This window comes from Juglans regia, chromosome 6 (assembly GCF_001411555.2).
Source record: "Juglans regia cultivar Chandler chromosome 6, Walnut 2.0, whole genome shotgun sequence".
NCBI classification, from domain to species: domain Eukaryota; kingdom Viridiplantae; phylum Streptophyta; class Magnoliopsida; order Fagales; family Juglandaceae; genus Juglans; species Juglans regia.
In genome coordinates, this window is record NC_049906.1 from 13,776,833 (window position 1) to 13,788,607 (window position 11,775).

An 11,775-nucleotide genomic window follows, 5' to 3' on the forward strand; every position below is an offset into this window, starting at 1 on the left:
ACAAATATGTTTATAAGTAAAATAGGATAAAAAGGTAAAATGACATGTTTTTAAGTGGGTGTGCAGAGTGTGAGGCTTATGGGTAGCACTGCTCATCTTCAATAGGGTTAACTAACACATGATGATTCAGAGTCAACTTTATAAGCCTAACTGTAAAGAGACTCCATTGACATGATCTATAATTACCTGTTTTTACATGTAGATGCAAGAGGTAGTACCATAACGTACCGCAACGTTTATTCTATATAAATATATATAAATATATATATATATATATATGTATATATAATACAAAGTTGACGCCAGAATTATGGCAGATTACAAGGGGAATCATGCAACATTTATAACCATAGCTATACTTTCTTTTGCTCTGAAGAGTCGTCTAACGACCCCATGCATGCACGGACGTCGTACGTTTATCTTCACATGATCGTGCATGTAAATTCTAAAGCTCGTAAGTCATGCCCACTTTTAGCATGCGTTTGTGAGGAATATCAAACACCTTTTCACTTTGCCTCAAGTTTCTCTTCAGGAAATTGTAAGCATAATCTATCAAAATTCTCTTCCCAATGCCAGCTCCTTCGCCTGCCACCACTTCATTCTCGCCAATCAAGTGGACAACCCCTGCACGCCATGCTTTTTCCACTGCCTCCATCTCTCTATCCACTGCCTCCCATCGCCTCTCTTCATCAACTTGCGCCTTTACATGATCATTATTTTCACTCTCCCCTTCAAACGTTTCACCATTTTGTTCTGCACTATTTTCTCTTTGGGAAAACCAAACCTCATCCCTAATAAACTCCTTCAGTTTCTCAATCAACATCGTCTCAAAGGGCTCTTGCTCGTTACGCACATCCGTATATCCGTATCTCACCACACAACGAAACACATTCAGCTGATCCTTGGGCTCCACTTGACGAAAAAGGAAGCGTTCTTCAACTGGAACTTTGCTTATGGGCAGTGACTTGATGGAGACGAAAATGAGAACCGACTGCAATGCAGGCACATTTTCAATGTAGTGCTTGAAAATGGGTGGGATTCCCTGAACGAGCTCGGAGTAGAAAATGGCAAGCCCGGGGATTTGACAGAAGTTTGTGTCATTGACAACCTCTTTGAGCTTATCCTGAGAGATTTTGTTATCAAGCTCATAGTAGTACTTTCTTCTGTACACATTGTTCCACACATACATTATAGACATCAGTACTGCAGCAAAGGCTAGGGGAAGATATCCTCCTTGGTCAAATTTGTAGAGGACTGAGCTTAAATACAGCAGTTCCACAGTGCCAATAACAAAAACATAGGAGATAATGAAAAGTATGGGGGTTTTCCATATCATGATCATGATAAGTACGAGGAAGGACGATGTGAGAGTCATGACAAATACCACTGCTATCCCTGTATGCAGAAAAAAGCTCCACTAATTACAACCAGATTTGAATCAACAAAGAGATGAAATTATTTCAAACATTTGGTAATTAATTACCGTATGCATTGCCAATCCTTGTGGTGTTCCTGAATCCTAAAGTGACCCCAACACAAGCCAGCATAAGGAGGTAATTAATTTCTGGTATGAAAACTTGTCCCTCATACTTAGCCGATGTATGCACAATCTTCACCCGAGGGAAACACCCCAGTGACAGGGATTGTTGGATTATAGAGAAAGTTCCTGAAATCATGGCTTGGCTAGCTATGATGGCCGCCAATACGGCTAGAACAAACATTGGCCAATACAAAGAGTCTGCATCAGAAATATATATAGCTTATGTCAGTAAGAATATCCTTTGTCGGCACCAGAAATATATATATCTTATGTCAGTAATTAAGAATATCTCACAAATTCAATTAATAACAAAGATATATATGGAAAGAAGAAGTAGCTCATGTAAAAGATCATGAAACTAATTTTACCTGGTATAGACTTGAAGAAGGTATCTGCAACATCTTCATTGTGCTTGCGAAGATAGGCAGCCTGACCAGTATATGCAAATATAAGTGCCGGATAGGTCACTGAACACATGCTTATTTGTATTGAAGGAACAGTGAAGTGACCAACATCGGCAAATAGGGCTTCAGTTCCTGCGCGCATGCATGATTTCATTTCAAAACTCACACACTTTATTAATATATAGACATATACTCCAAGTTATCCAAATGATTGAGAAACATTGCTAACCTGTTATGGCAAGCACAATGCCACCAAGGGATATCCATGCTTCTTTTTTGTTCCTCCGAAAATATTGCAAAATGTACTGTGGGTTTAGAGCTTTGACAACAGTTGGATCAAACTTGATAAAGTTGAAAACTCCAATGCCACCAATGAATGCAAACCAAATGCAAATTATTGGAGCAAAACTGTAGCCGACTTTGTCAGTTCCAAGTCTTTGAAGCATGAATAGGCAGACCAAGATGACAACTGATATCCAAACAATCATATCTGTAGTACGTATTCAAAGAAGATGTGTTATGAATATCTGCACTAATTTTTGAAATATTATATACAATGATGACATTATATGTAACTATAATTTGTAACCTTTGGGTCATGTATGATGTGCCTAATTAATATATAATGTTCTAAAATTAAAAGCAAAGATTCCCCAAAGTGAATTTGCACACAAGAAGTGTTAAAGTCACTAAAAAATTCTATAAAAATAAACTCACAAATTTACATGCATGTATGATATGTTATATCTAATTTACAATAAAAGTAATTTTTCAATCTGACGTATTACATCAATTCACGTCAATTTATAAATTTATTTTTATATAATCTGTTTGTAGTTAAAAGCATTCTTCTTGGCCACTTCTGGTTCGAAAAAATACATGCAGTACGAACCATGCCAAACAAACTTGATAAATTATTGGGAGAAATAAAAATAAACATATTTGAAGCTGACTTTTTGTTGCAGCAGCGAATATTACACGTACGTATATACAGAGAAAATAATGAGGCCAGACTAGCACTACTTTACTTATATTTAAAGTGAGATTTTAAAGCTCTACAGTTCAAACGACGTGCGTCGACACATGCCATGTCTAAAAGTTGCTTTAGGTTTTAGTCATTGCATGGGTACATTAACATATATATTTTGTTCGAAGTCATTATTGGATCCAACACGTTTTGGTCTACAATATCTTAATTAGTAGTCAAAGGGGGAGGGGAAGAGTACGTAATTATTGTAGATACAGAGTACCGCAAGCATCTACATCATAATGATCGAAGCAGGTGGAAATTAAGAAAAAGGGATTAAAAGACTCCCAAGAAACAAAGGCAAGTGGGGGTATATACCTTCTGTCATTGCAGATGTAGCTTGCTTGATCCCTCCCACGGCTGATAAAACTGCATATGAATATGCCATCAAACGTGACAGAAAATTATTTTCAAGTCAAAAGTCAAACAATAAAAATCTGTGAGTAGTTAGCTAGAGATGAGACTCGAGACATTAGACACATGTGGACAAGTGTCCAAGCTACCATTCACTAAATTGCAGCAAATTCTAAGAAACCGGCATGCATGCATTGACACGTGTGGACATGAAGTACCGACAACTACCCAAGATGGTGGAGTACTCTTCTATGATTGCATGGTGGAGTATACTCATCCATCTTTTAGTAGTCCATTAATTGGATCCACTACATATATGATGCATAGAAAAAAGAAATTAATAATCCCATGCACTTATATCATTATTAACAAACCTGAGATGCAAGGAGTAAGCACGCCATCGCCAATAACCATGGAAGTACCAAGCATGGTGGCGAACAAAAGGAAGTACTTGGCTGACTGGCTACTTTCAAGCTTGGACTTAAGCCTCGATGCCCTCTTTAGACGATCGTTTGGCGACTCAAGCTTGAAATTCGAGACCTCCCTATCCTCAGCTTGCTGACTAGGAATCAAACCCACCTTTGCATATCGGCATATGAGAGAGTACAACGCAAATGTTCCTCCTGAAATTGAGTAGTACTTGAGTTCATTAGGACGGACGATTAGCGATAGTGGAACGTAATTAAATGCCGGCCCTCCATTACTTCAGTGCATGCAGCTAGCATGACTCATGACGACAGATTATAATCAATTAGTTAATTCCTTTGCTTGCGGGTCATTATTAATTTGAAATTTCATTAAATTATAGTTTAAGACTTCGGAGATCAACTAAACTATGAACAATATTATAAAAAGGAACATTATTGGCACTAAAATATAACATAATTAATATGCTCACGTTCATGTGTTTTTGAAAATGAAGCCCTCCAGATTCCACCCTAAAAGTCTGGAGATCAGATCAGGACCCATCCGCCCCCACATGAGCTCTTTTCTTCACCCATGTGTGGTGGAATATCTGGTCTCCAACTGATGAGCTCACAGTGAAGAATTTATGAACCATTCAAATTATGGGCTTTATAATTTGTTTTTATTTTTCTCCACTATATATATTGAGAAATGTTACTCAACATTTCTACACCACACATTAATATGTGATTTTATATTTTTGTCATTCTATTTTAATATACGTGTTTAGTATTTACAAATCAATGTGTATATTTATATAAAATAATAAAAATAATAAATCACATATTAATGTGTAGTGTAAGAATGATAAATAAAATTTTTTGCGTGTGAAATTTTGTCGACTTTGTACGACAAATTGCTATATTGACTTAAATAGTTTTCCTTTTAAGAAACGACCTTCCCACAGACGCATGCATATATGCACGTACCTGCCTAGTCAAGCTCTTCCCTAGAAAGTGCCTACATGCTATATAATTCCTTACTTTCTGAATGGGTTTTTTTTTTAATTATTATTATTAATTTTGGCCTACCACGGATCGCAAGGTGGTAGTTTAACAGACGAAAGTTTAGACTTTGCATGTTGAAATTAGAAGATGGTAGAAACTAGAGTCCGGAATGAACTTTTTCTCTCAATGAGATCAAGTTTAAAAAGAGACCAAAATCTAAAAAATAAAAAAATAAATGATCATAAAAGTTTGGCAGCTTGTGACAAGTAGTACTGGACCGTTGAATCTCGAGTACTAAACAAACATGACCATAATATTAAACAGCACTGGGACAAAATTGAGGTCGGAGGCCGGCCGGATTCAGTATATTCATCAGAAGATAGCTGAATGCTAGAAAAGAGGATGACTACAAAACTAAAAACAAATTTTTCTACTAGAAAACAATACAAGGAAATATCAAAATTTTCTCAGAAAATGAAACGAGATTATTTAGGTCTCGTTTGATTATGCAGTTTAATTAAGATCATGAGATTGTTGAAAATTAAATAAAATATTTTTATAAAATATTTTTATTTTAAAATTTAAAAAAATTAAATTATTTATTATATTTTATGTAAAAGTTTAAAAAAATTATAATAATTATTATATGATATGAGATGAGATGAGATAGTTTAATTTTGTATAATTAAATCAGATAATTGCGTACAGCCAAAAGATATATCTCCATAAAAAAATAAAAAATAAAAGATTATCATGTACTAAGGAAATGAAGATTTTAGCAGAAGCAGACGAAGCAGGCTTCCGGGCAGAGTAACTCTAGTAAGACAAAAAACATGTTCACTTTTGACCTAATTTAAATCTGTCACAGAAAACACACATGGGGGTACTACTCATCATGATCCTGTGAGAGATCATCAGGGAGTAGTCGTACCTTTTCTATATTAATTAATAATTAACATGCACGCAAGAGAGAATTAGCTATAAATACATCATGATAGTCATGTTTAATTAAGGTTAATAAGAACTTACCGTCGCCATTATCATTGGCTCGTAAGACGATGAAGACATATTTAACCAAAGGGATGAGGGTGAGAGTGTAAAAGATCATGGAGAGAACACCCAAAATATCATCATTATGCTTGATGATGCCGTTTGAGAATGTGCTGGAAAATACATACAGTGGAGATGTACCAATGTCCCCGTACACTATTCCGATGCTCTGAAATGCTAGGTGCAATATCACCGACCACTCCGCACCCTTCAAAAACCAAACATGAATTAATGGACATTCCTAATTTCATAATATAACTGTCTTCTATGAACAAAAAGTTCGAACCCATTAAGGAAGGAAAGAGAGACCAGAGAGAGAGAGAGAGAGAGTATATTTGTAGGAAGTAAGGAAACCTTGGAGCCATGGCCACCATGTACATGACCTCGTACGCTTCTGGATTCGACGTCCAAGGAGTCGTATCTTCGCAACTTTGACCATGATTTTTTCTTCCCTTTGAGCTGATGATCTTGATGAGGAAATTCCTCCTCCAATTCCATCTCCTCCTCCATTTCTTCATGTTTATGATGATCTTCTTCAACATGATCATCACTAGACATGTCCATGACTCTGTATAAGTAATAGTAGTACTACGTACGTCCGGTATATCTATCTATGTATTTACCTTTCTATCTAACAGTAGGGGGACAAAGATGGTCATGCAAAGAAAGCACAACATAAATACATGTTTTGTCCTCTCTCTGCGTTGAGGGTCACACACGTAACAATTCAGAGATAGATAGTATCAGGGAAAGATATATAGTAGATGGTGAGATGGGATGGATTGTGAAGTTAGCTAGCTAGGTCGGGGAAGGTGATCAGGTAGGGATCCAGACCTCGGTGAGGGTGATGGAGTACTTTGCTGATACATATATACATCTACTTATATATATAGAAGAAATACTTTACGAAGGATCCACCAGCTTCCCCGGCCTTCTTTGTGTACTTGCCTAGTTTTCTTTTCTATAATACCTATTAATTAAAAAAAACAACAATATTAACAAGGGGTGGACCCAATATTATTCCCAATCCCCAAATAAAAACGATTAAAATAGCCTAACCCTATATATATATATGCAAAATGTTTTTATATTACTAAGAACTACGACAAACGAAGCGATGAAAAAATAATTAAGATTAAAAATTAAAGGGGCCGGAGAGAAAAAAAAAAAAAAAAATCATGTGTTTAAATATGACCTGGCCCAGATAGGCCCTAATTTTCTCCCGACAAGACTTCTGTTGAATTAAGATTATATTTAGATGTTGAGTTAAATTATGAATATTAATATTAATGAATATGAGTTTAATTTTTTTATATTGAGATTGATTTAACTTTTTATGTTAAAATGTATGAATATAATATATTAAAAAATACCTTATAATTTAAAGTATATTATATCAAACTACATCAAATTATAATAACTTTTTTTTATAATTAGATATATGCATTTGTATATATGTCAAGCACAGAATATTTCTGCTCTATTTTCTTGCAGAATCTGTGCAAGAATATACCATGTAATTAGAAAGTCAAAAAGGCCTACTAGCTACCTACGTACCCATTCATGTTTTTCCTGAACCTAGACTTATATTATAAACACATACATATATATATATATATATATATATATATAAATATATAATATACAGCATATGATCATGCTGTATTCACATTTATTTGGACCATTTCGCTATGTATCTAAATATAACTAATCCTATTTTGTCTTTTAGAACTATATAGCTAGCTAGCAGTATATACAAGATTGACATGCAACGAGCAAATTATTAAAATTGAGCTGGCAGGTTTTGCATGGATCGAGTAAATCCCTACTTTTGTTTTTTAAGTCCCATTTTAATGTTTATAGTCCACAATGTACAACTCCATGAGAAAATAGATTCAAATTACAAAACCTTGCCAACATTTCATATACATATAACATTAATTATTCAACACTACAAACAGTGAAGTCAAAGATTCAGATCCTAGCTAACAGTACGGTTTAATTCTCATAAAAAATAATATATAAAGTCATGTATTGTATAAGCGTCACCTATTCTTTTTAAAAAAATATGAGTAAATATGAGATCTATATATTTAGTAGATTCCACTATTTTTTTTTAAAAAAATACAACACTTGTATAATTTATAACTGTACATCCGTAATGGCGGCCAAAGATTAATCGCGCGTGTGTGTATATATATATATATATAATTATTTTGACTTTCTGTTCGTGTCAAACTGATCCACTAGAAACCAACTATATATATATATATATATATATATATATGCTTAATTAATAATGAATGAAATTATTGGATATAGTAGTACAAGTCTCATGCATCTTTCCCACCCACTACAAGAATACTGGGCTATTGCGGCGCCCAAAATCGCCACAATTGAGCCTCATAATTGCTGTTTTTTATCAGAGGTGGCGATTAACAGATCGCCGCACAATCGCCACAATCCTAAAGCCATTTTCGCTCTATAGCGGCGAATTACAAAAATCGCCACAACTGCACCTATTTGCAGCGATTAATTATCGCCACAGATCATATGAAAAAGCGCCGATATAAAGGTTCCCGGGTCCAATATAATCGCCACACTAGACTTATAGTGACGATATATACCGTCGCGATAACCCAATTAGTCGCCGCAAAATAATTTTTTTTCGTAGTGATATCATTCTGTCGCCGCAATTAGATTTTTTCCGGCGAATTTATTTGGCCGAAAATGTTTACCTGTTCGCTGCAAAACTCGACTATCATTTGCTGCGAACCTTGTTTTCGTCGATAGAAGTATACTTTCAAAGGAGATAAATTCGCCGTAATAGATAAATTATCGCCGCAAAAGGATCATTGTAACGATTTGAAAATTTCGCCGCTATAGATATCCTACCGTATTTCCATCAATTACGGCGCATTGAATGTGGCCGCAATAAGAAGATCTTGCGGCGATCTGCTAAATTCGCCACTAATTTGGACATTCAGACTAGTTTTTTGCGGCGCTGAAAATTCGCCGCAATTGCTCCCTTTTAATTTTTTTTTTCCCCTGCTCTTCGCCCAGATTCGTTGTTGCATTTTATTTTCCTAGTGCCAGTTTATGTATTTAACACTATTTTTCTTATTATTTCAGGTAAGTGAAACAATATTAATTAAAATTGATAATATTACTTAAAACATCAATTATAAGTAATTGATGTTTTAAGTAATATTATCAATTTTAATTAATATTGTTTCACCAACCTGAAATAATAAGAAAAATAGTATTGTAACCACATAAACTGCACTTAATGTTGACTTCTAAAATAATATTGTCATATTAAACCCATGCCTTATGATATTAAATAGTTAGAAACAGGAAACATAAATCAAAATATTGAACTTTCATTATATATGCCTTGAGAAGATGTAGGAACCTAATTTCCAAATCTTGAGTGCACTATTTCCATCTAAGATAATAAATTAGTGAGTATCAATTCATCCATTCAGGCTGGGAATGCACATTAATGTAATTATGGGCAATACACTAGGGTGGACCATTCGGAACCCAAAACTTACAATGTTAACTACTAAATATTGAGAATACATTGTTCAAATATATTTAGTGCCGTAAAGTAGCAAAATGGGACTTGGGCATGAGGGGTGGGCAGAATCATGGCTTACAAGATTGCATCAATGCGCCGCCACAAGCTGAAATATTTCCATCTCAACAAAAAAGAAAATCTGACAAGTGCAAATAAAATGCATCAATTCACAGCATTACAACAGTTATATATAAAGGATTAGTTATAAATAACAAAACATTCTCTATTTGTTTAAACCAACATAATGCAATCTATGAAAGCATGTCACTAAGCAAATGAACAACAGATCAGTTTAATACTTCCAATATCCAACACCCATAGAATGGAGTTCGGTCTTATATAAAAAAGTACAACCATTCCTACCAAGGATCCCATGCCAAACCTTCCACCAGTCCCACTACCCCTCCACTTCTTTTGCCACTTTTATCAAAGCCAAATATATTGGTTGATGAGGCAAAAAAAAGGCAACAATGCTTCAGATTCCTCTACAAACTGATATGAAGAATTTACCTGCTTTCATGGACACAATGATTCGTGAATTTCCAGCATACAACTTAGTGAATGGTTGCAAGAATAAAAAACAATCATGACTCCCCTCAAATACTACCAACGAGTTCAACTCAATCATGATACATGCCCACAACAGTATCAGAAATTCCAGCTTTACTCCTACCATGGCATACGATTGGGTGAAGAGAAACCACCTAAATTTATGAACCTGATGGGTCCTAAAGGTAAAGGCAAAGTTGTTATGGAGGCCTTAACATATTTATGTAATATGTAGTATGCATCCAATGCAGCAGGCATAAGCTAAAGCTAGTTTCACTACATAGGCATTTTTTCTTTTTTGTCAATAGCATATGTATGTTTCAGCACACCTACACAGGCGTGGATTACTTATGCATATGAAACTTGGAGCTGGCAATTAATGATGAGGAAACTCAGAACATAAATATAAATCAGACTTAGAGATTGAACAATCGAATATATAGATAGTGTACTTCATATTATTAGACATAAACTTACATACCATAACTTGTATTGCAGCAAAAATGGCGATGGTCTTGTATCTCCCTAGGAAAGCCTCTCACAAACTTCAATAACTGCAAGTATAAACCCAAAAAACTCAAATTAACATACATGCAAACTTGACAAAGATCAGGACCACATGCAACTGATCATGCTGGCCTGGTTAAATATTATCTTTTTCATCTGAGTATGAATTGCCCCTTTTCTGATTAGAGTTCTCTTAATTCTTTTAGTACTTTCTTCATATTTAATTAACAATAGATATGCGGATGATGCAGATAGAAAATCAGTTTGAATATATATATATAGCCATCACAACTTGTTTTCTGTTTTCCATTTAACTTCTTCTTTTGTATTCCTAGATGTTTCATTTATCTATAATCATTTCACATGTTATTATAGAAGGATGCCATAGATACCATTGTCTCTCTTTTATTTTATCCTATTTTGGTGCTCCCATGTGAAATTATTTTTTCATTCATTGTTTCATTGTTTCAATATAATGGCATATTGACCTTCCGGAAATTCAGCATTACATGTAGCTGCATCTATCATCAAAATGCAGCATATAATACTGAGTTCTAAAATCTCTTAAAATGTTACACAAATCATTTTAAGAGGAAACATCTTATATATATATATATATATATATATATATATATATATATGAAGTTTAAATTATGATACCAAGAAAAAACTGATGGCAAACTATCCAGAATTTGCACATCTTCTACTATGTGCGTGCTGGTATACATGCAACATACAGGGTAAACGTTCTGCACCACATACCTCTTGCTTAGGCAGCATCTAATTAAAATAACATATATGATTGATATACACATGCAGTTAGAATAAAACATGTATATAGAGCTAGCCATTAGAGCTCTATATACGACCAAGGATCTTGATTTTGGCCCTTGAGGAGAATGAGAAAGCAGCTTTGAGTAGGCTGCTGGCAAAAGTTAATGGCAGAAAACCCACCCCCAGATTTGTTTGGTCTAATACCAAGGCAAGCATATATGCCAAGTGCATGCAAAAATAACTAGTAGAAAAAACCATCACTGACATAATAAGTGGGTGACCAACTTCCCTTTAAAATATCTTAGACCCTTTTTCATCCTTTTTGCATTATTACTTCAGTTATACATCTCTGAGCATTGTGACTGTATGACAAAGTTTGCCTATTACGAATAAATCTTAACCTTGTCGTGAATTTTGCCTTAAGAGTTGTGAGAGAATTGGAAAGTTGATCATTCGTAGCATCTCTTGCATGGTAAGTTGTGGTGCTTCTTATCTCTGCCGTCCATGTGCATAAATCCTTTTTGTTGGGAGTGGGGAGGACTACCTTGGGAGAGCATGGGTCTTGTATGCATGGT

The 11,775-nt window shown here is 34.8% G+C and overlaps 1 protein-coding gene across 1 annotated transcript; it reads right to left on the minus strand.

Annotated features, from left to right (window-relative positions):
• Positions 1 to 307: 307 nt before the first annotated feature.
• On the minus strand, positions 308 to 6,534 carry LOC108997954 (potassium transporter 5-like). Its single transcript, XM_035690870.1, has 8 exons — positions 6,142 to 6,534; positions 5,767 to 5,995; positions 3,700 to 3,948; positions 3,290 to 3,340; positions 2,174 to 2,434; positions 1,909 to 2,076; positions 1,484 to 1,738; positions 308 to 1,395 (listed from the first exon to the last, which is right to left on the minus strand). Exons 1-8 carry the CDS (start codon positions 6,349 to 6,351, stop codon positions 446 to 448), a joined length of 2,373 nt encoding a protein of 790 aa, XP_035546763.1. The 5' UTR covers positions 6,352 to 6,534; the 3' UTR covers positions 308 to 445.
• Between the last annotated feature and the right edge of the window lie 5,241 nt (positions 6,535 to 11,775).

Excerpts from the sequence above, each read along its gene's own strand:
- LOC108997954 (XM_035690870.1), bottom strand. The coding sequence starts at position 6,351 with ATGGACATGTCTAGTGATGATCATGTTGAAGAAGATCATCATAAACAT. Across the intron at positions 3,949-5,766 it reads AGCCAATGATAATGGCGACG|GAGGAACATTTGCGTTGTAC; the intron begins GTAAGTTCTTAT and ends ACTCAATTTCAG. Across the intron at positions 1,739-1,908 it reads CTTCTTCAAGTCTATACCAG|ACTCTTTGTATTGGCCAATG; the intron begins GTAAAATTAGTT and ends TTTCTGATGCAG.